The 27,081-nt window shown below is 41.1% G+C and overlaps 1 protein-coding gene and 1 long non-coding RNA gene across 3 annotated transcripts; one reads left to right on the forward strand and one right to left on the reverse strand.

The window, feature by feature from the left end:
- Positions 1 to 875: 875 nt before the first annotated feature.
- On the reverse strand, positions 876 to 21,358 carry lyplal1 (lysophospholipase like 1). Its single transcript, XM_044206544.1, has 5 exons — positions 21,154 to 21,358; positions 19,092 to 19,191; positions 18,043 to 18,212; positions 2,942 to 3,057; positions 876 to 1,182 (listed from the first exon to the last, which is right to left on the reverse strand). Exons 1-5 carry the CDS (start codon positions 21,341 to 21,343, stop codon positions 943 to 945), a joined length of 816 nt encoding a protein of 271 aa, XP_044062479.1. The 5' UTR covers positions 21,344 to 21,358; the 3' UTR covers positions 876 to 942.
- LOC122880970 lies at positions 19,815 to 27,081 on the forward strand. 2 transcript variants are annotated; one of them, XR_006379074.1, is made up of 4 exons: positions 19,815 to 20,934; positions 22,982 to 23,464; positions 24,279 to 24,551; positions 26,803 to 27,081. It is a non-coding gene; the product is annotated as an uncharacterized LOC122880970 (long non-coding RNA). The 2 variants fall into 2 exon arrangements; XR_006379073.1 differs by having other exon boundaries at positions 22,982 to 23,287.

Here is a 27,081-nt window from a genome sequence, read left to right on the forward strand (position 1 = left end):
CAATCATGTTTTTATCACCTCAGAAACATTGCAAAAATCTGATCTAAATCTTAGTGATGCAGAAACTGTTGTACATGCTTCAGGCCTCGATTATTGTAACCGCCTGTTCACTTGTCTTAATCAAAAAACTTTGACACGACTGCAGACTGTACAGAACTCAGCTGCCAGGCTGTTAACCAGGACCAAGAAGTATGATCACATCACAACTGTTTTAGTCTCTTTATATTGGCTCCCTGTTTGTTTTAGGATTTTTTTTAAAGTTCTGATTTATTACTTTTAAGGCTCTTCATGGCCTGGCTCCAGATTAATGTATATTTTAGATCTTTCAAAATAAGGGGGACAGAGCTTTTGCTATCAGGGCTCCGAGGCTCTGGAACAACTTGCCCGAAAAAATTAGGTTGTCTGAGTCAGTGTCTTCTTTTAAGTCTCTTCTCAAAACACATTTTGATCAGAAAGCATATCCTGATTTTACCTGAGCTGGCGGATTTATTTTATTTTTATGTATTTTATTTCTGTCTGTAAAGCACTTTGTACTTCATTTGGATAAGTACTCTATAAATAAAGTTTTATTATTATTGTTATTATTATAAAAGCTTACAGCTTCTTGACCTCTCCCGTCACATCTGTTCTCTGTTTCGGTGCTGCTTCTATAAGTAAATGGGGCAGGTATGCACATCATCAGCAATCTGAGAAGAATATGCTCAATATACTGACAATAATTCACTGACCTTTTCCTCAACTGATGGACCAACCATGAAGAGACCCTATATCCAGTAAATAAACATTTGGGTCCTGCTGTGGGGCTAGTTTAAACATGACTCGTTGGCGTTAAAGGTCTAGTTATACATGAATGAAAACTACAAACACAGCAAACATAAAACAATTATTTTTATTGACAAAATCACAAATACAAATTCTGTGAGAAAAAGGAGGTAGAGTGTGTCAGGAGGAGCTGGTGGGAGGAAGCATGTTGAGGATCCAATTTCTCAGCAGCTCCATCTCAGGCTGGGAGACCTGGTGGTGCAGGCCTGGGAACGAGTGGAAGGTAGTGGTCATGCCAGCCTTCCTCAGCAGCACTGATGTGTCCTCTCCCCACTGATGAAGTACCAGGTCATCACTGGTCCCATGGCACTGGAACAACTCAGAAATGGAGAGTCCTGCTCCGAGCCGCTCCTCCACTGCCTTCAGCACACACAGGCAGAAGATAAAAATTACATTACACAAAAGTGGTAATGTCGCAAAGCTTTATCAATACTGTTTGATCTGCTCATTTCATCAACCCCATGCCTGCTCAGTCTTAAAGGTTCATGACCATTTTTAGTATCTTATCATTGTATTAAGCAATTGCACATTTGTTCAATTACTGTAAATAACAAAATCATTCCCAGTTCAACAAAATCATTAGCATGACAACTGGTCACCAGTACAGACCTTTACACTGGCTTGTGTACAGCTGAGTCAGATTTGAGAGGCAACAACAAATCTTTGTTCATTATGCCAAAGAGAACACTTAAGATTTCAAAAGCAACTTCATTTGAGTTATTATTCAGTAAACTTGTTATTGGGACAACAGGAGTGTTCATTGGAAATTCGTTTATTAGAAAAGGAATAGTACTAGAGATGTCCCAAGCCGATCCTAAGAATCGGTATCCGGGCCACTCTTCAAAAAAATTCCAGGAGAGAGGGAACAAGTGCAGCTAGCACTGTTTTGCAACAGGAAGTAACAGGGTGTAAAGGAAATTTGATCTATAGGAACTTTATTGTACTGTGTTTCAAAACCATACCAGAGTTATTTAGATACAATTTTTGGGGTGTTTTTCCTGCCCTACAGACAGTCATTGTATTCAATTACTTGAAATTACAGCATGAAAATCAGATTGCAGAAACTTGCTCCAGTTGGGTATCATGTCAGCTTTTATCACAGTTTAAATTACAGTATTGTTCTGTGCAGCTGTTAGTACAGAATCATTTGATGATCACCATGCAATAACCTAATTCTGACTACTATAAAAACAGACGAAAATTTCACTGTGATGGATTACTTAAAGCTGCATTAACTGACTTTTTTGGCCACTTGGGGGCAGAAGAACAAATAAACAAGCTGAAAACACAACATTTGACATATTAGCACCTTATAAAATTATGGTGAATGTTTTAGCAAACACTTGCCTATTTACACATCCAAAAGACAAGCGCAACATTCATTTGTAGTCGTGTTTGTGTCACCTGATGGACGTCAGTCCAGTATTCTCTCTGTTAGCTCTGTGTTTGGTCTCCAGCAGCTCCTGAGAGAAACATCTGGCTCTTTAGCTGCTAAATGCTCCACTATGTTCAGCAGCTGCTCTCTGACTGTGTCTGTCTGCTGCTGAGCAGGTATTAAACACATCAACCAGGTTGATGAGAGTGCTGAGAATGAACCAAAACAATGAGCTGAAAGAGGCTAAAAAGCTCTATAGAGCTGTAGAGTTGTTGATAATTCTCTGTGGGTTCATCACTACGAGCAGCATTTAATCTATCTTGTCAATATAAAAATATTGATTACTGCCGTTTTAAAGTACCATTCCAGTGTTTTTGCATTTACTAGCCCATTGAGCAAACATCATATATACCGTAGATTACTGCTGACCATTTTTTAAACCATATCATAGTATTGAGATTTTTCAAGGTGTTTTTACCTCCAAAATACAAAAAATGTCAGCAATAAAATATGTGCTTTGCAGTGAATTAGCTTCAACATACAAAAAAACTGGTATGATCCTTTAAATGTATTCTCAAGTTAATTCATTTCAATTCAATTTTATTTATATAGCGCCAATTCATAACAGAAGTTATCTCATTGCACTTTTCCTATAGAGCAGGTCTAGACCGAACTCTTTATAATATTATTCACAGTAACAATCCATTTCTTTGATCTGACAGAAATTGATGGCTGCTGATGTACCTGAAAAGTGACAGAGTCCTTGTTGAGAAAGCTGGACAGTGCAAAAACTCCTGCAACGTCAGGGTGGTACCGACACACCAGGTGGAGAGCCATAGCTCCGCCCATTGAGAATCCCCCTTTGATTAGGGAGAAAAAGATAAGAAAAGATCAACTGCTGCATCAGTTGGAAGCATCGACTGAAATTCTGAAAATATTTTTTTCTATGTAACAAGTATTAGTACAATCAGTATAAAAAGTCATAAACATATTTATCTCCATATGAGTAACTGGACCTTGCTAAGGACACTTTATGCAGTCAAAGGTGGAAAATACTTCACTAAAAAACATTAAGATGGGTAGGATTCCTCAGTTCCACATCATCAGCTTTTTTTTTGCCTTGGAATAAGCAGCCCTTCATGAGTCTGTCCTTAATCTCACACATCTGGGTACATCTGGGCACACTGTGTACATCTGGGAAAGTGTGCAAGTACCCATCATCCTGTCAGAGAGCTGAGGAACGAGGGAGAGTGAAAAAAGAGGGGGTTAAAGAAATGAAGAGAGGAGAGGTGGAATTCACGTCTGGCAAGTCCAAATAAAAAAACTGACATGCAGTGATCTGAATGTGAGCATTTAAACTCAAACTGTGCAGTTTAGTGAAGTCACCAGTGTGTGTGTGCATGAGTGTTTGTACATACAAGCTTTTCAAGTAAAGGGAGATAAAGTCTGAATGAAATGATGAGCCTCGGTCGTTGCATCAGCAAATTACAGACACAGTGAAAAAAAAACAAAGCAGCGATGTTGCTAGGTACGTGTCCTGCGTCTCAGACGCATTAAAATCCAAAAGGACGCAGTAAACTCATTATTGACGCGTCCAGGGGACGCACACTATTTTTCCCTGACAATGCTACAATGTGAACAACAAATCCGTGTTGAAATCATAGAAATAAACAAATCAAACCTCGCTGTCAAAAGAATTGGTGTAATTCAGGGGTGATTCTAGGATCAGACCTTTAGGGGGGTTCAGCCCCTAATGATAATGTGACTGTTGGGCTTCACCACGTGTGAACAAAAAGAAATAGTGCCAAACCCCCTCAGGACTGTTAAGTCACACCTGTGTGCAAGATTTAAGCTTAAATCCAAACCCTGGATTCCTACCAGACGAGCCATCACCGGAGCGCAGGAAGCCCTGCGCACCAGTGAAACCCCGTCTTTCCACTGTAACTCTGGTTAATACAGGAGGTGCTCAACGCTGAACTTTAATTTAGGAAGGTCTTAACTCGCTGGACGAGCAACAGACTGTTTTTTGTTTTTCACTTTTGGATCCTGATTTTTATCTTCCATATAACTTTGCCTGCAGAAGGAAGATTCAGGTTTTACTGTTTTCTTCACGGAGAGGAGGATAACCGCTGAGCCCCGCTCTCTCCCCACTAAAAGCCAACTGCTGCTTCCCTCCGCTGCCACCTGAAGGAACAGTTTCGCTGTTGAAGCCGCTACCAAACGGTACCCGGCCACGTCACTATCCAAGCCTGAGAGGAGTCCGCCGGATAATCCAAATGGACTGACGCGCACCTTTACACGTACGTATATACACCTACACACACCCACCTCAAACAACCCAGATAGCGTGGTAGCATAACTAGCTATGCTCCACACCATCTTAAGGACAAATAAAGTGTGTCCTCCATTTTGGCTCTCCCCTTTGTTTGAATTTTGCGGGCCTGCCCGCCATTTTGAATCTGTGTATGACGACCACCCACGTGGTCATGTCCACCATGTTCCTCACACGGCCCCTCTCTATTGTCCCACACACGCACCCACACCTCTACACATACACACACACATCTTTTGTTCTGTAGTTTAGAGTTAGACTTCATATTGTGTGTTTTTGCTTTGTTTATCTTTTTAAATAAATGCTGGCTTATTTCATGTTGCACAAGAGTGAGTAATTTGCCAACCTCGACTATGTTGAACTCCAAATCCTTCAACCTATTAATGGTAATTCTGGTTATAGTTATTTATTATTAATCTGAGTTCCAAACTGATAGTTTAGTGTATTTTATGAGACTAAATTCATTAATTGGCTATCATTTCTCTTCTTTAAGAAGAGTGGTGCCCCCGAGGACTTTATTCATTAAAGTTATTTATAATTATCTTTGATAACACAAGTGGGTGTCCCCTTTAAACATTGTAAATCCCCAACAACAATGTTATATAACTTTAACAGTACCCACACAAGGAAGTGTAGGAAGTGTAGAAGGGTCCTGATTTTCAATTTACAAGCATTTAAGCCCTTAGGCAAGTTCGTAAAATCTAACATACATATTTTCAGTTTAGTGCTTAACCTGTAAATCAGGAGGACCCGGAACATGGAGAGGGTGCTGTTCCGGCAGGTCAGGGGGAGAGAAAATGTCACATCCACAGTGCCTGGAGCACATTGGACGCCTAGGTGCTAGCTGTTAAAACTAAACTGTCATCACAAACAAAGCATTATTTATTTACATTTATTAATCAGAGCATTGACAATAATCACTCAAAATCAGCAGTGGCAGGCGCATAAAAACAGCTGTGCACCAGTGCAATAAAACCTCCGTGAGTAAAAAACAATACTTTATCAATACACCTGTTCAACAAGCATAAACATGTCAACATGTAGAAAGCGATATTTTAATCCGCTGTGTCTGCAGTCTCTCATATGTTTTACACAAGCACAGCGAGCTAGCTCGGCTAATAGTGAATTGCTACGAACAAGCTAAAACGAAGCTGTCTGTATGTAGTTGGCCTGTTTCTTAGTTTGACACAAATCTTAAAATTTGGCAAATTCTTGTAAACTTCCTGCTGGCTAAGACAAAGCAGCCCCTACCCCCTCTGCCAGGTAACTGCCCTGCAGTGAACTTCACTCCATGCTTTGATGTCAGGAATATGATTTATTTTACTAACATTTTAGATTTGTTTCCAGAGAGATAATATTGAGTTTATATAGTGACTTTGCTGCTGTAAACACTGTTGCTGCTCTAGAAACAACATTTAGTTAGATTTAAAATAGTCAATTCTAATCCTGTTCTGATTTATGAAAAAGAACCGATAAGAGTATCAATAATAGTAGTTTTGATAAAATCCTAATGATATAACTAACAACAATTATAATACTAATAACTGACCATGTCTGTGCTGATATAAAAAAATGTATAGTATGATTACTTCAGCCAGTTATATCATACGATATTAATTTGCTAATTATTGAAATAGGACAAAATCTCAACAGCATCAAAACATCAAAAGAAGAATTCACTGTGCAGTGCATGGTGGCATCACTAAAATGTCTTGGTGTGAATGCTTTATCTTTATTATTCTTCCGCCGTCTTTTTGGCACTAGTTCCACATTTTCCAACGTAGAAACTTCATTCAAACATCAAAATGCTCAGCTCAATTAGGACATGTGTGCTATTATTTTATAATTCATGCCTTTCATACTTTCCGAAATATTCAATGTTTTCTCCATTCAAATGAATGGATGGAATGTTCAAAATTTCCACCACACTTTTTAATGCATTTTTCAACTCTATCTACTCATTCATACTTTCACCTAGAAATTCCATACAAACTATCAAATGTTCCACATATTTCATACATTCTGGGTATTATTCAACTGTATTTGAAGTTTAGTTATAATTGAAGTGAATGAGAAAAACCTTCAAACCCACTTATCTTCAACTTCTTCCCACTCATTCATACATTCATGTAGAAACTCCATTCAAACTTTAAAACAGTCATGCTTTCATATTTTTTAACACAAAATTTACATCTGAGATTTTTACATAGTATGTGTGGGATGGAATGTTCAGAGTCAGAGTGGGTGACATCACACACAGAGTGGAGAGGAGCTGGAAACTCTTAAACTCAACTTGCTCTTATTCCCCACAATTTTCACTCTTCACACATGACTTTTACTTCAAATCTAGGGAAATATGTGCTGGTTCAGACATGTAACTATGGAAGCAAACAGGACTTACACATTTGGCGTTATGAGCCTCCAAGTGACAGGAGTGCCAAGCAACTGCCGCCTAGACTCCAAGTTACAGTCTTTGAGCTTTAAGCAGGTGTTTGAGAGGTGCTCAGCTTAATCTCTGTATGAAATGAACTCTGAGTCAGGAGTCACACTTTTCACACTTCAAGCATTTTTCAAGTTTTTCTACTTATTCATACTTTCAACTACAAACTCCATTCAAACCTTAAAATGTTCCACATATTTCATACATTGAGTGTTTTATTCAATTAACAATAACCAAAGTACGGACATAATTTAAACTGTTCTGTTAATGTAGGGAAAAAAATCCATTCTTTCATTTTCTGTGTCTGCCAGTGAAACGTGCAATTCTCAGCATGCTTTTCTGGGCAGTGTGAGGTATAGGAGGGGTGCCCTAATGTGTCTATAATCACTCACCATACTAACAGTAATAACTAAACAAGGAAACAAGGCTGATGAGAGCAGTGAGACTGAACCAAAAGGGTAAATCTAGAGGCAAACCATCCAATAGTTATTTCATTCTGTACCAAAATGGTTGACTGACCGACATTGTCATCCCCAGAGCCATGCTGCTAGCCATGCCGTATACTAATGAATGCAGCTTCACATAATGTATATACTGTGGTGTGAAAAGTGTTTGCCCCCTTCCTGATTACTTTTTTTTTTTTTGCACGTTTGTCACACTTAAATGTTTCAGATCATCAAACAAATTTAAATATTAGTCAAAGATAACACAAGTAAACACAAAATGCAGTTTTTAAATGAAGGTTGTTATTATTAAGGGAAAACAAAATTCACAACATCTCAATAGGATTCAGGTCAGGACTTTGACTAGGCCACTCCAAAGTCTTCATTTAGTTCTTCTTCAGCCATTCAGAGACCCCGCAATCAACATCCAAAGGCTTCACTTGCCTCAATTAAGGTCAGTGTTCATGACTCCACCATAGAAAGAGACTGGGCAAAAATGAGTTCCAAGACGAAAACCACTGCTGAGCAAAAAGAACATTATGGCTTGTCTCATTTTTGCCAGAAAACATCTTGATGATCCACAAGACTTTTGGGAAAATACTCTGTGGACTGACGAGACAAAAGTTGAACTTTTTGGAAGGTGTGTGTCCCGTTACATCTGGCGTAAAAGTAACACCGCATTTCAGAAAAAGATCATCATACCAACAGTAAAATATGGTGGTGGTAGTGTGATGGTCTGGGGCTGTTTTGCTGCTTCAGGACATGGAAGACTTGCTGTGATAAATGGAACCATGAATTCTGCTGTCTACCAAAAACTGCTGAAGGAGAACGTCTGGCCATCTGTTCGTGACTTCAAGCTGAAGCTTGGGTTCTGCAGCAGGACAATGATCCAAAACACACCAGCAAGTCCACCTCTGAATGGCTGAAGAAAAACAAAATGAAGACTTTGAAGTGGCCTAGTCAAAGTCCTGTCCTGAATCCTATTGAGATGCTGTGGCATGACCTTAAGAAGGCAGTTCATGCTCGAAAACCCTCCAATGTGGCTGAATTACAACAATTCTGCAAAGATGAGTGGGCCAAAGTTCCTCCACAGCGCTGTAAAAGACTCATTGCAAGTTATCACAAACGCTTGATTGCAGTTGTTGCTGCTAAGGGTGGCCCTACCAGTTATTAGGTTTAGGGGGCAATCACTATTTCACACAGGGCCATGTAGGTTTGGATTTGTTTTCCCTTAATAATAACAAACCTTCATTTAAAAACTGCATTTTGTGTTTACTTGTGTTATCTTTGACTATTATTTCAATTTGTTTGATGATCCGAAACATTTAAGTGTGACAAACAAAAAAAAAAAAAAAAAAAGAAATCAGGAAGGGGGCAAACACTTTTTTACACCACTGTACATATATTTATGGATTATTTTTCCATCTCTGCAATTTACAATAGCAAGAACAGATTAGCCAAGAACATATTAAAAGATAATTCTATTTTATTGTCTGTTTTTTGACCCATCTGACTTGTCTGTGTTCCCAGATCTGGGTGATTACAAAGTTAGCATAATTAAAAGGAATGAGGGTCAAAACTACAAAAATAAGACCCAAGTTACAATAAATGAGAATTGTCCTTAAGTAGAAATAAACAGCATGAATGAAAAGTCTGACAAAGTCACATTACAGCAAAATATTTTGAGAACATACTCAAGACAATGTAAAAATGTCTGTCACGATAACTGCTTTTGTTGGACGATATATTGTCCCAGCAATAACTGCGATAAACGATATTGTCATTTTAAGGGCATTTGCATCGCATTCCATTGCATTCATTTACATAAAGCATAGGGTTGTGTGAGTTGTAGCAAGGGAGAGATACAGAAATTGTTTAGCCAAATAATCACAAACTCAGTACAAGGACATTGTATATTTGAAGTAAAAAAAGTTTTTTAAAAATCTACAAAGGGAGGGAGAAGATCAAACGAACAATTTAAATATTTACACGATCAAACAAACTATTTACATATTAACAAGCTATAGGACCAAATCTTATAATGGCAGGGAAAACCCTGCTGTTTATTCTGGCATCATGTTGGCCAAAATGTTGGTGACACTCATGTGACACACATGTAAACACAACGGCAATCTTGAGGTCAGCAAAAAATATCAAGGTCATGTCCATATATCGTACAATAAGTCGATAATGTAATTATCGACACAGGCCTACTCTCAAATATCAATATCTGTCTGGCTTCAACGTAAAAACTAAAAAGTATAATGTACCAAATGATGAATGAATGTACAATTTGCAATGTAAAATAGGAGAATAATTATACTATGAATTTGAAAAGAAAGGAATTTCTATGTATGTATCAACATGAAGTAGAGAATTTGTCATATTGACCTGAACAAGTCTGCAGTGTGTGTAAGAGGTTCCCCTTCCTCTGCACACTGAAACACATCAACACATCAGCCTGCGGCCGGCCTCCTCAAAAACCTTTTCCATGGAAACTTCTGGCGCTTCTCAGTCCGTCAGCCGGGTAAGTGGACTCTGGGTACACGGCGCTGCATTCCTGCAGCACTGCCGAGTGACTCCAGTGAGTATTTATAGTTAATGACAAAATGTTATGATTTAGTAAGATAATATTTCAGCAGTTTCCCAGGAGCATATGTTTTTTCATTCACTTTCTCTGGAGTTGAGTCATTCACACAATCTCCCCTCCCAAACTGTTCCTATATAGTTATACAAGGGTTAACCCTTTTCCCACTGCTCTCAGTGGTTTCCCCTTTCATGTGCAGCCATCGCTCACTGACATTCAAACACTGGATGTCCTCCCATATGTTTCCTGTGGGAACTCTTACCTTGCCTCAGCCATAATGTTTATAGTACTTGATCCGAGTGGTTTCATTTCATTGTTATTTATATGTGATAAGCAGAATATTTGAGGAAAAAGCTTTTCGGGACCTGAGAATCCCCTCTGAAAACCCTTTTTTATTCTCTGTTGGCAGCATATCAAAGGACATGGTAACCTGATGAGATGCATTCTTCATTTTATATCACGACAGAGGAAGTTAGGAACAGCCAGGCTAAGATGGACTGAGGTGTATGTGTGTGTGTGTGTGTGTAGGGGAGAAGGAGAATACAAAGGAAAAAGGATCCAGTGAGAGAGAAAAAGAGAGTGTAGTCTGTTAGTATTTTGCATTTATTGTGTTATTATTGTATTGCACTATACTTTGGCCTGTCCCAATAATTACGTTATCGACTTATTGTGCGATACATGGACATGACATCCATCATTTTTGCTGACCTCAATATTGCCTGTTGTGTTTACATGCGTGTTTGTTTACATAAGAATGTCACCAACATTTTCGAACTGCTTCTGGCTTCTCATCGTCTACATCTACGTCTCTGTGTGGTGGTTCAGACCCTCTTACTGACTTTATTTCTAAAAAGCGACTAGTGACAAATTTAGCGACCTATTCAGAGCATCATTAAGGTGAGAAATATTTTCAAATATATTGTAATGCATCCCCATGCATGCTGCTCAGAGTAATCGCAGTCCTCGGCTCTTCTGCCAACAGCACCAGGGTCTCGTCTCTCCCTCTCCTCTAGCACCGTGTGCAGTCAGTCAGTAGGTGTGGTGTGTGGGGCAGGCAGGTTTGAGCTTCTCTCATTCTTTATATAATATAAACTTTATCCTTCACCCTCCGCGGGTGGTCTCATCCTTCGAGCTTGGGTGCTCTACCAGAGGCCTGGGAGCTTGAGGGTTCTGCGCAGTATCTTTGCTGTTCCTAGTACTGCACTTCTCTGGACTGAGATGTCTGGTGTTCTTCCAGGGGTCTGCTGTAGCCACTCCTCCAGTTTGGGGGTCACTGCCCCGAGTGCTCCGATGACCACGGGCACCACTGTCGCCTTCATCTTCCAAGCCTTCTCCAGCTCTTCTCTGAGCCCTTGGTATTTCTCTTGTTTCTCATGTTCCTTTTTCCTGATGTTGCCATCACTTGGTATTGCCACGTCAACCACAACGGCTTTCCTCTGCGGTTTGTTCACCACCACGATGTCAGGCTGGTTCGCCATTACCATTCTGTCAGTCTGAATCTGGAAGTCCCACAGGATCTTGGCTCGGTCGTTCTCTACCACCTTTGGAGGTGTTTCCCACTTTGACCTCAGGGTTTCCAGTCCATACTCAGTGCAGATGTTCCTGTACACTATGCCAGCTACTTGGTTATGGCGCTCCATGTATGGTTTCCCTGCCAGCATCTTACACCCTGCAGTTATGTGCTTGATTGTCTCAGGGGCCTCTTTGCACAGCCTACACCTTGAGTCTTGTCTGGTGTGGTAGATCTGGGCCTCTATTGCTCTGGTGCTCAGGGCCTACTCCTGTGCAGCCATGATGAGTGCCTCTGTGCTGTCATTCAGTCCGGCCTGCTCTAGCCATTGGTAGGATTTCTTGATATCAGCCACTTCAGTTATGTTCCGGTGGTACATCCCATGTAGGGGTTTGTCCTCCCATGATGGTCCCTCCTCCAGCAGCTCTTCCTCTGTTCCCCATTGCCTGAGACATTCACTGAGCATGTCATCTGTTGGGGCCTTATCTTTGATGTACTTGTGGATCTTGGATGTTTCATCCTGCATAGTGGCTCTCACACTGACTAGTCCACGGCCGCCTTCCTTACGGCTAGCGTACAGTCTCAGGGTGCTGGATTTGGGATGGAACCCTCCATGTATGGTGAGGAGCTTTCGCGTTTTAACGTCTGTGGTCTGTATCTCTTCCTTTGGCCACCTTATTATTCCCGCAGGGTATCTGATCACTGGCAGGGCGTAGCTGTTTATTGCCTGGGCCTTGTTCTTGCCATTGAGCTGACTTCTTAGGACTTGCCTTACTCATTGAAGGTATTTGGCAGTTGCTGTTTTCCTTGTTACCTCTTCGAGGTTGCCATTTGCTTGTGGTATTCCAAGGTATTTGTACCCATCCTCAATGTCTGCTATTGTTCCTTCTGGGAGTGAGACCCCTTCTGTGTGGACTACCTTCCCTCTCTTCGTCACCATTCGACTGCACTTCTCAAGCCCGAATGACATCCCACTGTCAGAGCTGTATATCCTGGTGGTGTGAAACAGTGAGTCGATGTCCCGCTCGCTCTTAGCGTATAGCTTGATGTCATCCATGTTGAGGAGGTGACTGATGGTGGCCCCATTCCTGAGTCGGTATCCATAGCCAGTCTTGTTGATTATTTGGCTGAGGGGGTTCAGACCTATGCAGAACAGCAGTGGGGACAGAGCATCTCCTTGGTATATGCCACATTTGATGGATACTTGTGCAAGTGGCTTGCCATTTGCCTCAAGGGTGGTTTTCCACAGCCTCATCGAGTTTGCAATGAAGTCTCTTAGAGTCCTGTTGATGTTGTACATCATTGAGTCATATGCTTTCTTGTAATCAATCCAGGCAGTGCACAGGTTGGTGTGTCGGGTCCAGGAGTTGGTGTTTGGCTCCTCTGGTTCCTTTGCCGATGCCCTTCTGTGCTTTGCTCATATATCGATCCATGTGTCCACTTATCTTAGCTGCGATGATGCCTGACATGAGCTTCCATGTTGTGGAGAGACAGGTTATTGGCCGATATTTGGATGGGACTGTACCCTTTGCGGGATCCTTCAGGATCGGGATTGTACGCCCTTTGGTAAGCCATTCAGGGTGTGTCCCATCCCTTAGCAGCTGGTTCATTTGTGCTGCTAGGCGCTCGTGGAGCGCAGTGAGCTTCTTTAGCCAGTAGGTGTGGATCCTGTCAGGGCCCGGTGCTGTCCAGTTTTTCATATCTGAGACTCTTTCTTGGATGTCTGCCGCTGTGATGGTGACTGGATTCTGTTCAGGGAGGTTGCTGTGGTCCTCTCTCAGAGCCACCAGCCACTGTGCATCGCTGTGGTGTGATGCCTCCCTCTCCCATATACTTTTCCAGTACTGTCCAGTTTCCAGCCTTCCAGCTCTGCTGTTATTACCCTGCCATTGAGCGTACACTTTTGCAGGTTGAGTTGCGAACAGCCGGTTTATTCTTCTGGCTTCATTATCTCTCGTGTACCTCTTTAGGCGGCTGGCCAAGACTTGGAGCCTTTGTTTAGCATGTTTCGAGTGCTTCAGGTATGTGGTCTGGTTGTACTTCTTGGGTACTTGCTTTCTCATTGCACCTCTCTCGGCCTCTGTCAGTTGGCTCACTTCTCTCTGTGCCTCCTTGATTTTTGCCTCCAGCCTTCGTTTCCATGGTGGGTACTGTTTCTCATGGCTCCCATGGTTGCTCTTATAGCCAAGCATCTCGAGGATGAGAGTGAATATGATAAAACTGCTGTTTTTCTTAAGAGTGTACAGGAATTAACGCTTTGAAATACGACAATTATGTATTTCAAGATGCTGCCAGTGTGCAGGCTTACATAGAAAACAATGGCTGTGGCTGTTTTAACACACACCATATGCCACTGGTGAGTGTTGCCTTAAAGAGTCTACAGTCATGCTAGCGGCTCTGGCTGTATGTAGACACAGCATGCTTAGAGCTAAATACTAATGTCCTCAGGCTAACATGCTCAAAATGACAATGCTAACATGTCATATTCACCATCTTAGTTTAGCATGTTAGCATTTGTTAATTATCACTAAACACAAAGTACAGCTGAGGCTGATGGGAATGTAATTAGTTTTGCAGGTATTTGGTCATAATTACCCCTATTATAATAACACTGGTAGCATTAACACATCGTCTCTTACAGTGCAGATGCTTGTTTTCTGCTTTGCTTACATTCTTTTGCTGATATCCTTGTTTTTTCTGCCAAAAGCTACGGAAAGATGGGTCTTGGATACTTATAAATCACTGGGACTGTAATTTATTTATTACTTCTTGAACACTGTGTGAGCACAACCTACAAACAGCACAAGCCTTGTGTTGTGTATGTGATTAGAAATCTGGGATTAGTACAAGGACAAGACGGCAAAATCTGTGAGCTGCACGGAGTGTGAGCGACTGACTGAGAGGATAACACAGCTTTTAAAGAAGATTTTAATGCTGTATCAAATATATGAGAGTGAGCAATTCATTGCCTCTGTAGCAGCTACTGTACAAGGTGCGGAGCCACCACATGCTAAAGGATAGATTTTTATAAACAGGATTACATCTGTAGAACAATCAATCCAGCAATAAATCAAATAAGAGGCCACAACACTCACTCCACCACCAGAACTCTCATTGCAAAATAGGTACGATCACTGACTGAACGAAGTGTGTGAAAATACTAACTATGTTGAACCCAGGGAAGCTAATCACACCACTAGCATTAGGCTAACCAAAACCTAAAAAATGGCCCCAAAACCACTGCTAGGCCAAGGGCCAGAAGAAATATTGGGAACTCCACACCTGATAAGCCAGATACTATTCTGATAGGGACTGATTATAACCAGGCATGTAAGAATGGCTAAGACTGAAAATCTAACTATGGCTGACACATCTGTCAGGGAGCTAACAGAGTGGTTGCCAGTTATCCTCTCTACACATCCAAATAACATGAGTATTATTATCCACACTGGGTCTTTTGACATTCTGCGAAGGAAGACTGGCTCTGAGATCCTAAAAAAAGACTTTTGCCTGCTACTGGAGAAACTGAGTGACTGTCAATCGCAAAATGTATTAATTTCAGGCCCCATTCCAACCCTGGGGTAAAGGAATCGAATCCTTTAGCATACTCCTTGCTCTGAACACATGGCTAACATTGGCGTGCCTCAACCATGGGATAAAGTTTATTGACAATTTCAATATTTTTTAGAACTGTAAAGGCCGCTTTAAACTTGATGGGGTTCATCCAAGCATCACTGGCTCCAGACTACTCGGTGCCAACATATGTCGTGCTCTTGGTATGCCATACCGAAACAAAAATGTATGGATAAGCGCGTAGGACAAGGACAGCACACACCGGCAGACTGTCTGTATCTCTCCCCCCTCGCCTGACCCTCTGCTCCACATCACCCAAGGCATTCAGAAGATGTCTCTGTCGCAGTCAGGGATCCAACACCCCCCCCTCCACCACACTCACCAATCAAGGAGTTAGTTAAAGCTGTCAAGCTGAAGCTCAGTCAAACTGATGAACTATTAATCAACGATAGCCACAGACATCATCATTCAGGTGTCTATCAGAAATGATTCAGACACCATGCAGCTTCCTTCAACATACCGGTGAACGTAAACAGCTGGTGGCATGGTCAAACTCACTGTAGAAATCACAGACCATCTGGTAACCTGTCTCAGTAGTCTTAAATGTGTCAATTTTCAGCCACAACCAGTCTCCTTTACTGTCACAGAATCCCTACAGCTGAAATTAGCTCTTTTTAACGTCATATCATTGGCTAACAAATCCTTCTTCATCAACAATCTGATAATTGAAAGGAATTTGCATTTAATGTTTTAGTTGAGATCTGGCTAAACTACTGGTGCACTACTGGTGTAGCAACACTGATAGAGGCTTGTCCTCCAAACTATAATTTTTATCAGTCAATCAGACAAAACAGGAAAGGAGGAGGGATCGCAGCCATTTTCTCGACACAGTTTGTGTGTAATGACATTGACCTGGGGGAATTTACATCCATTGAATCTCTTGCTGTTGAGCTCAAAGCAGAACAATCAGTGCTCATCATTACATCATATCAGCCACCAAGATATTGATTGCTGTTTCTGCAGGAATTCTCAGAACTGATCGCACTTGGTATTACTAGATATGATAGATTAATTCTGACAAAAAGAATGACTCCAAAGCTGAGCTTGTGAATTTATTGGACAGCTTTGATCTTACCCAACATGTAAATAAAGCCACTCATCAGCATGGTAGCATTCTAGACTTGGTAATAACAACACTGATAATGTTTCAGTATTAGGATTACCTATTTTTGACCATCACTGTGTGTTTTGATGCCAAACTAATCTTAAAGACTAAAAGGGAATTTCTGGTTCAAAAGAGATTCCTGGATGACAAGGCTAGGGCAAAGTTCTCTAATATTGTGAGATCATTTGAGTCATACAGCTATGACTGCTCTTTAAATGACGTGGTTATATCTTGTCATCTGCTTTGACTCTCTTTCTCCTGGAATCCTTCACTTCGGCGGACAGCTGTGGCTGTCTCCCCCTCAGTGCTGACCAGCATAAACCCACTTGAACTCTATCCTCCTGGCTTCGTTGTGTGATTTACCTGTTAATACCTGGTTAATTTAGTAGCCACATGCTAAGTTGATGTTAGTTTTGTTATGCTCCAAACAGACAGTTCTCGCATGCTAACAAACTCCTTTTAACTTGGCACCGTTATCCTAAACAGAACACACACATACACCTCTAGTTTGTCCCTTAAATACAACCGCACATGGCGGAGAGAACTTTAATGCCGCTTCACGTGATCCTTTGTTTCTGACCACGTGGGTTCATGCTCGTGCACATGAGACACAATCCTTTTGGCACGCACCCAGACCTGCGCACACACACACACCCTTTGTTCTGTAGTTTAGTGTATTTAGAGTTTGACTTCATATTGTGTGTTTTTGCTTTGTTTATCTTTTTAAATAAATGCTTATGTATAATTATGCTGGTTTCTTTACTGTTGCACAAGAGTGAGTAATTTGCCAACCTCTGCTATTTTGAACTCCAAATCCTTCAACCTACTAGCTATTAATGATAATTATGGTTATAGTTATTAATTGAATTATTAATCTGAGTTCCAAAGTGATAGTTTAGTGTATTTTATGAGACTCTGTCAATTAACTGGCTATCAATTCTCTTCTTTAAGCAGAGTGTTGCCCTCAAGGACTTAATTATAAATAATTTATAATTATTGAATAATCTTTGATAATTCACAAGTCGGTGCCCCCCTTTAACTGTTGTAAGTCACAATACCAATAAAGGTTAAAAAGAGGTGGACTGAGAGAATCGCCCATGGTTAAACAATAGCTGGGCTAATGAGATGAAGAGAATCTGTTGAGGAAAACTAGGCTCACAGTTCACTGTAATATATACAAAGAAGCCATGACTGTCTATAACAAAGCAATATGCCTGGCAAGAAAGGATTACTTTTCCAACATTATTACAGAGAATGCTGGAAACCCTAGAATATTATTCTCCACTATTGACCAGCCTCTTATCCAGGCCTATAGAGGTCTTGTGGAGAGCTTCCTTATCAGAGGTATCACTGTGTGGTATGGTAACACCAAACTAAGGGAGAGGAAGGCCCTACAGAGGACTATCAGAACTGCAGAGAGGATCATAGGAACACAGCTCCCCTCCATGGACACTTGTCACTTGAGACACTTGAGACCCACATCACCTTGGACACTCTGTTTCGGTGGAGAAGCTCCAGGAAGCGGTTTCACAACAGTTTCTTACCAATGGCTATTAGACTATTGCGAAAGACATTCAAGCTGGTACCTGCTGAAATACCCTCTGAAACTGTGATAACAGACTGATAGCAGCAGCCCCCCCCAGCATAAACCACAAACTGTCATTTTTACATTTCTGTTTGTGTAAACTGATGTTGGTAGGTGTATTTTTGAATAGAGCAGCAGAGAATCAAGAATCTATGGTAAGTGTTGAGATTTTAACATGTAGTAGACATGAAGTCAAAACCAGATTCATACCGATGACCATCCTGTGTTTGGGGATCCCGGCGTTGACCTCGTCCTGAATAATGGACCCTAAGGTGCTGCACATGGCGTCTATGGACTCTAGGTGCTCTGGGCAGTCTCGTGAGATCTTGTAACGGTCAAACCAGACAGTAGACAGAGCCCCTCGCATGGGTGTGTATGGCCTGATGGCATCAAGATGAGAGTCAGTGGTCAGCTACATGGATGCAGCTACATTACAGACAAACCTATTTCATTAATCCATTAAAAGTAAGTGCTATGTGGCATGTTTTCACTCTACAAAAATGGGAAAAACCAACACAATGAACACTTGTATACCCTGGATAGAAGTGTTCCTACTTCTTAGACTTTCACCAGTAAATATTAGAGGAACATCGGACATCACTGCTGTTTGCTTTCTCAGTCACAGCAGAGAGCATTGAAGAGAATGCAGTTTAAAAAACTGGCTACTGTGGCAGTGTGGGTGTAATCTAGCATCAGCTGCAGGTAGAGAGATCCTCGATATGTTGGTGGTCTGGGTGACTACCCAGACCACCAACATGCAGCCGGCCCACCTGCCTCCTCTCCTGATCCGGTGGGGAGATATAGCATACCGGTACATATTCAAGGGGGTATGTAAATATGTGTGTGTGTATATATGGTGCCAGTTGTGTATATATATGGTGCCTTGCGCTATCAACCAATCAGAGCAGCAAAACATGTGACTTCAAATCTGGACCGGTAACACTCCTGTGTCAGTGATCATATCAAACCCGCCCCACCCACTTTGTATTTGTTACAAAACACTTTTGTTTGCATTGAAACCTTCCAGTCTGTGTCCATGGCGAAATCTGAGCCCCCATTGACACTCTCCTGTCACAGCTACATGAAGAATGAATGCTGAGTAAATGAAGAAGTACCTCAACCTGTTCAGTCAACTCATCCACATTACTGGAGATTGTTTAAAAAAATATTGTCACATTATCATTATGGATTATTTGGTAAAGTAAAACAAAACAGATGGATATTTGATTTAGTCAAATGGGACCCAATCATAGACCTACCTAGCTGGAGCTGTGGGGTAAATAACTCTGATGTGGCTGAATGCCAGATCTGGCACCATAACATCTCTAACCCAGGCTCTCAGTCCCTGCCCAGTGTCACCTAGATGTGGAAATTGAAAAAAATCAGAGTTAGATTACAAACAGTAGTAATGATGGGCAGTTAATTAGACCATATGGCTTGCAAGATGATAATGAAGATGAACCCTGGATAATGACATAATGTGTCAGCTTCAGTTATTATTATACTCTAAATGATGGCAGCATGTAAAACAAGCATGTTTGACACTGATGACTCTGAAACGTGTCCATATTTAACTGTCATGGTTCATTCAATATACTGCCAAGGCAGCTTAAGACCGGTATCTCCATTAGAGTAGAGGGTATTTAATATACAAATACACAACAAATATGACTGCAGCTCTGATTGGTTGGTATAAAGCTGTGTGAACACAGCTAACCACTAATTAAAATAATAAAGATATTTAGATGCCAGTTAGGTGTTGCTACTGTTAATCATTTTTGTTTAGGTGCAGTTAAATGTTTACATTTCCTGGTGGAAGAGTAGAATAAAACAATAACAGAACAAAAATGAATAACAGCAGAATAATGAGAGGAATGACATAACAATAAAAATATTGTTCTGTCCACTTTCAACACATTTTACTATTAAATGCAACCTCACGCTATGAAATTAACAATATTCCAAATACAACAGAGCTTTTTCATCGCAGACATTTTGACATGTCATAGCAAGAAAATCACAGGTGTGATTAATCCATCTAAAAAGGAAAGGGATTCTGTCCTCAAATAAGTCACTATTTAACAGTCTGGTCAAGTGCAACATTTTCAGGCAATACTTCCTTGTCTGGTCCAGTAAAATAATGCATTTTGAGTGTAGGACTACCTATTCCTGGTTAAATGCTCTACCTGTGGAATGGTTGTGTTTCTTGTACATACTGTAATTCTCAAATGCTCCTCAGTGTAGGACCTTCCTTTGATCATACACTTTTTACCACCTTCAGCACACAATGTCAGTTCATCACATTCTTTCTGTATGTCTAGTCAATAAATGCATAGTTCAAGAGATCGTCACGTATGTAGAATGCATATCAAGCCGATGTTTGACCGTATGCAGAAACTCTGCCAGTTTTTTCACTAGAGCATGTAGGCCTACTGATAGAGCCCAGCCTCTAATGAACAAGTCAAGCCCTCGGACCAAAAGCTTTTACCCAAGACATGTTGAGATGAAGGAAGCTTAAGACATTCTCCTTTTCACCATAAAATTGGCATCATAGTAGATACAGGAGCTAAAATATCTGGTAGTCTAATAAAGTATTTGGCTCATATGTCAGTTTATTCCTGAATTTGGCAAAGCTGTTATTAAGCATTAAACCCAGGTGACAGTCTTCATTTGAAAACATTGGGTATTAACACAGCACATCCAAACGTGCTTAATGAGGAACACACTTGTTTTAAATATACAAGGCTGTGGTTTGTCACATCTGTCGGGTTTTACTTTAATTCTATTCAGGTCTTATATGTGGCTGTTGCATTTTTACTGTGTTTATTTCTATGTTGACTATTTTATTCTGCCATTTTGCACATTACACATGACAGCTAAGCATTTCGTGATCGAATCAGGGTTTCCACTGAAACTGATGACTGACACTCAAGCATACTTAGGATGGGGGCACATACGTATCAGTGGATTTTCTGTAACGTCAATACAGTTCTGCTGCAATGAGGGTTTCCATAACGAGCACAGAAATCCCATCCTGTGCGGATTAAGAACTACGGATCAGCATCTCAAGGAAACACGTGCAAGGGGATGATTAGAGGGGAGGTTAGTGTTTCAAATCACTTTAAAATTAGCTTCTCAGCAAACAGCTTAGTTATTCAAACTAGAGGTCATTATCACTGCTTTATGGTCATTCCTGTGCTAACGTATCGCACCTACAATAGCCAGGAGAACACACAACTGACAAACAGCAGTTAGCAACGTTTATGTAAATGAACTAAATCACCAGAGACCCGCTGAAGTGTAAAAGAGACTGCTGAGCACCTGAACCATGCAAGAAGATAATCGAGGCGGAGTGTTTGCCTGTTGGAGAAACGGCACACATTTGAAGCTTCCTCGCGGCAGCCATGGCAGCATGAAGGAAATCACGCGAGAGTGTCGGACAGCGCCTCGCCTGGAGAGTGGACGAGATCAGGCGGCAGCAGCAGGAGGCGGTGGCAAAAGTTGCAGTCATATCGTTTCCAGCAGCCTTCAGATAATATACAGGAAGTCACCGGAACATTTACATCCTGTTAGATCCATCTGGAGGCTACCTGTAGTTTGCAGAATGTATTTCTTGCTTTAATGCAATTATCCAATAAATAACCAATACATTTATCAGAACTGAACTTTGACTCAGTGTAAATAAGTTTTCTTTAGCAGTTACTGTTATGTGATATGTAGCCAGAGAATAATTCCTACTTTGCACATAAATTCCACTGTATCAATCACCTTATTGGGCATATGAGTTGTGGTTTGTGATATTTAATATTTAATCATACAAATGTAAGAAATAGAAAAACAAACTTTGTACCAATGAATTGATGATACTTTTTAGGTCTAAGTTTGCCTATCATATCCAGGCATTGTATTCCATCCTTTGTTCTTTTTATGTCTGCCTTGTAAAGCACTTTGTAATTGCTTGTTTTAATAACCTTTATTATTATTATCAACCGCACAAGATATGTTTGTTAACAGATTAAACCTTCATTGCACAACATGGGGCTAATGATAGCAGTCAACTTTTTAAATCTGACCGCGTTCACCCCAATTACCGGCCCCATTGATCTTGCCGTACAATCAAAGTAAAATCTCCTGACTCTCAGTGTCCTGTCTGAAAAATGTCAACGTTTTTCATTCAGTGTTTCACTCTGTTTCGGAAACTACTGATAATTTTAGATTCTATCACATTCAATTCAATTTAGTTTTATTTATATAGCGCCAATTCATAACAGAAGTTATCTCATTGCACTTTTCCTACAGACCGTACTCTTTATAATATTATTTACAGAGACCCAACAAATCCCACCATGAGCAAGCACTTGGAGACAGTGGCAAGGAAAAATGTCCTTTAAGAGGCAGAAACCTTGGACAGAACCAGACTCAATGGTGGGCGGCCATCTGCCGCTGCCGTGTTGGGTTTTGAGAGAGAGAGAGAGAGAGAGAGAGAGAGAGAGAGAGAGAAGGGGGAGGGGAGAGAGAAGAATTTGGAAATAGTAATAATGTAATGGTAGTGGTAATATTAATATTAATAAATTAATAATAATAGGAATGACAGTCATAGGAATAATAATGAGAATGATAATAACAGAGCCAATAACAACAATTGTAGTAGCAGTTGTCGAGCAGGAACAAGGGGGCAGCAGGTGGCCCACAACCACAGATCCAGTCTCTGCAGCTCCAGAGGTAGAAATACCTGCTGAAAGCGACAGAAGGAGAGAGGAGAGAAACGAGAAAGCACAAAACTACGGGAGAGAGAAGATGTCGATTTAGTAACATGCAGTAATGGGATAAAAATGCATACAGATAGAGAGGGAGAGGAGGAGAGAGAAAATCATGGGAAGTCTCCTGGCAGTCTAGGCCTATAGCAGCATAACTAAGGGGTGGTTCAGGACTCACACAAGCCAGCCCTAACTATAGGAAAAGGAAAGGAAAGTACCAATGAAAACAGTAGAGAGGCAATTACAGAATGTAAATACACTGAATAGTTGTTGCTGAAAAAAACAGACCATAAATAGTATAAAAAATGAGGTTCTGAACTAATGGCAGTGGAATTTGCCTTTGCTTTTTCCCTGTATCGTGACACCATCTGTTCTGTCTTCCCTGACTGCAGGGCCGAGATGGACAACCAGCTATCCACCATCTTGGAAATAGCCCTGTGGTTCGGTGGCACTGGTTTCTATACATACCACGTCCTTTTCGCATCCTAGGCCACAGGCCGCCTCCAGCAGTTCAACCAGGGCGACTACTGGGGTGCACTTGATTCAGAGCTCTACTGCCGCATTTTCATAGCACGCTCTTCCCTTCACACCCATCCACCAAATGTGTTATCCTGCCCTTTGACCCCATCTGCACCTACCAGGGAGGACAGCCATCTGCCTCAGACACCTGAATATTGCCATCCGCATCATCCTCCAAGGTCGATCCTTCCTCTCCCACTTACTCCCGACCAATCAGTGGTGTTCAGCTCTGCAAACTTCAGCCCAATAGCTCCTGAACCATCACAATGTACTGCCCCCACAGCAGGGACTGCTTTTACACCTGGAACAATCCAACAGGAAAAGATTTGGTTCCTCCAGTCAAAACTCCTCAAAAGGTTCTTGGTCCCCTAGGAAGGTTCCTGCGCTGTAAATGCCCTATATGACAAGTAGCACTGAAGCTTTTCTGGAGGCTCCTGGTGGAACAACTCCCTAAGACACTTAATGTCTTGTCTGATCATTTGTCACCCATTTGTATGTTGCTAATGAAAATTAGAATTACTCTCAAATTCAAGGCTTTTTGATTAGTGACAGTTTGATTTCAAAATAGTGATATTATTATAAAGCTTTTTCAAAGTCCAGGCTGATTGTCCTGTATCTGTGTAATCTGCAGGTGTTTAATACTGAAGCTGATTTCAGCTCTCCGGGGCTCAGCAGTAAAGTGGACAGAGAACAACAGCCTCAGTATTCTGTAGTTTGAACTTCACATCTGACTCACTGAGTATTATCAAAAAAACATGACATTGTTGGCCTTCTCTTGATTATTGCATAGGTTTGGCGCAAGCCAAATTGCAGTAATGCAGAAAGTATTTCTGCGTGAAATTTGCCTTCAATGAGATGATTGCATCATTATGCAGATAAATGGCTGCTGCCAGAGCGGATGGAATATTTGTGAAATTGGGAGGATGTGTATCTTCTTCAGTGAACCCAGTGTGGCTGCTGTTTATTGTTTTAGGATCCTGATATTCATCTAAATGAGACAGATGAAAACTCAGATCATGCTCACATATGATATCTTTGTAGCTCAACCAACTTCTATTTTACTTTATCTTGATCTGAGTGTAATTTGCGTGCATCAGTTCTGTATGCCCCTGTATGAAAGTGTATGTTACTCTCTCCCCCTCTCTTTTTCTGTGTGTGTGTGTTGTTCAGGCAGGGCCATGTGAGAGGCAGCAGTGGACTGAATAACTCCCAGCTCTCCCCTGTGGAATGGACCCCCTTATTGAATGGAGTGTTGTCTCTCAGGCCGAGCGCTGGCCTTGATTTGGAGCCAGGAAACCCAACTGTCCCTGTCCATCAGTATGACAAGCCGAGCCGACGATAAACCCAACGACCTGGCAGAGGGGGGCACAGGAGTGCTGGGTTAGGGCTGGGGTAGTTAGGGATTCTGCAGAGGGTACTGATGATTGGCAGGCAGAAGGACAGGTGAGTTTTGGGGTACTGTAGACATACACTATGTGTGGTAGCAAGGTAAGATTAAGATCTAACTACTGATCCATGTGAGTCATTACAGCAGCAAATATTTCACAAAGACAAAAAAGAATGTATAAGACTGTTTAAAAGGTCAACATAATGCAACTAGTAATTTTACCATTTCAAGAACTTTCAAGAAATTAAAAGAAGATGAAAGTAAGAGCGAAATGATGGACAAAACAATGGGAAAAAAGTCATAACAAGAATACATGTGAACAACTGAAATAAAACAAATGTGTTGGATAGTAAAGATGTACTGCGACAAATTGTGGTTTTAGGGAGAGTTATGTGCTGAAACTATTGCCAGATAGCAATGTAGCATAGGCATGTTTACGAATATTCAGGTTAATTATCAAAAAGGAAAGGTTGGAGTTTATCAATATCTGACAAAAAAGTAATAGGGGGCTCTTAAGATGTAAAAAGCATCCCTTTATTCCATGTAAAAAATATGACACAATGTGTAAAAGTGTGACAAAAAGTCATTATTTTGGTCAAAGGACCATCATCAGCACAATTTACAGACTAACAGCAATGACCAAGCAGGAGAAGGGAAGTAAGAGGCAAAAAGTGTTTCACATGAACTCATCATCTACCTGGGTATTGACTGCTATCCCTTTCACAACTCTTTCACTGCAGTTTTTAACAAACAGTACAGCTCACATGTCGAAGTGTCCTTGGGCAAGACACTGAACCCCAGATTGCTCCCGAGGGCTGTGCCTTCGGTGTGTGAGTGTGTGTGAATGATTAGTTAGTTTCTTTGGACTGATGAGTAGTTAGCATCTGCCATCAGTGTATGAATGGGGCGAATGTGATATGAAATGTGAAGAGCTTTGAGTGGTCAGAAGACTAGAAACTGTTATACATGTACAGTCCATTTACCATTTACATTTGGTGCTCTAGTGAGTGTTTCTGGCAGCAGGATAGTGTATGTGGGATTGAGTCAAAATAAACTACAGTGTGTGTGTGTTCATGGTAATGAAGGAACATGTCACCCAGTGCAACAGTGTGGTTCACTGATGTGTTTTTGATAGTTTTTGGACAACAATAGGGCTCTACGGCACAGAGGAAGAAGATACATCAGGCTTTGGTTACACACACACACAATACTTGTTAGTAGATACATTAATTCTTGGTTTGGCTCTGCACATGGGATTTGTTGACTGTAATAAAAATATAAAATATCACCAGACTTTACATACATACTTTAATTATACACTATGTTGAGTATTCCTCCATTACATATCACATAAGCAAACAGGTTGATTAACTACTAAGAATTATATTTGTTGGGTAGAAAAATAACATTTAACTAAAACAGATGATTTCTTCAATATTTGCATTATGTTTTTACCATCATTACAACCATCTGTATGCTTAAACAACATTCACTTCAGGTTGCAATATGCAAAATCTAGTTGTAAAATCACTGTAAATCCCACGTTTTTGTTTAAATATAAAGAGGAGCCAGGAGGGTTTCACTATGCGTTTCAACTTGGGTGGGGATGAAGTATTTAGCTCAAAAGACTGATTTACTCTCCAATCACTGTTTCATCTCAAAGAACAGACCTCTTGAATGAAAAAATATACACATTTGTTCCACTACCCCCGTGGGGACAGTCATTGACATAATGCATTCCCTAGCCCCTTACCCTAACCTTAACCATCACAACTACATGCCTAACCTTAACCCTTACTATAACCCTTAACCTAATTGTAACCTGAACCCTAAAATCAAGTTTTAACCCTCAAAAGCAGTCTCTTCCTTTAGGTTATATTATTAGGAAACAATCCATAGCCTTTCATTGTTATGCAGATGATACCCAATTATATTTATCGATCAAGCCAGATGAAACTAACCAGTTAGTGTCATAGTTAGCCACATCCCTCCTCCACTCTAGTGTTGCTCTCCCCTCCCTGTGTTCCTTGTCAGTCCTCTGTTCATCTCTTGGTGTGTGTGTGTGTGTGTGTGTGCTGGCCTGGGCGGGGCGCTCTGGTTTTCCCTCCTGCTGCTGATCACTGGCACACCTGACATTCATTACCCAATCAAGCCCCACAGTATATCTACCCGGCTCTACCATGTAACAGTGCCAGATTGTTTCAGTGCACAATTGCAGTACTGTTGCTATGGCCTAAACGCTCAATTCAGTTAAGTTTTCTTGTTACTTGTTTTTGCTCCTGTGTGACTTGTCTGTCTCTGCTGCAGATTTACTTTCCTGCCGATGATCATAGCCATCGTGGTTCACCTGATCTCTGCAGTATCCTGTCCAGCTGCCTTGCCTGCTCTGCCTACCACGCCAACTGAGCCAACTCCAGAACACTTTCACCGCCTCTATCCTCAGAGCCTTGCCGATTCTAAATGAACAACACTGGAAGGTTTCCTCATTGGCTTTGCCACGGACTACAGCTGCCTCGTCCGCTCTGGAGGAGCATTCTACCCACCAGTGATCTTTGTCACATTTAGAATAAAGAATGTTGAACTAAC

This window comes from Siniperca chuatsi, linkage group LG9 (assembly GCF_020085105.1).
Source record: "Siniperca chuatsi isolate FFG_IHB_CAS linkage group LG9, ASM2008510v1, whole genome shotgun sequence".
Taxonomy (NCBI): domain Eukaryota; kingdom Metazoa; phylum Chordata; class Actinopteri; order Centrarchiformes; family Sinipercidae; genus Siniperca; species Siniperca chuatsi.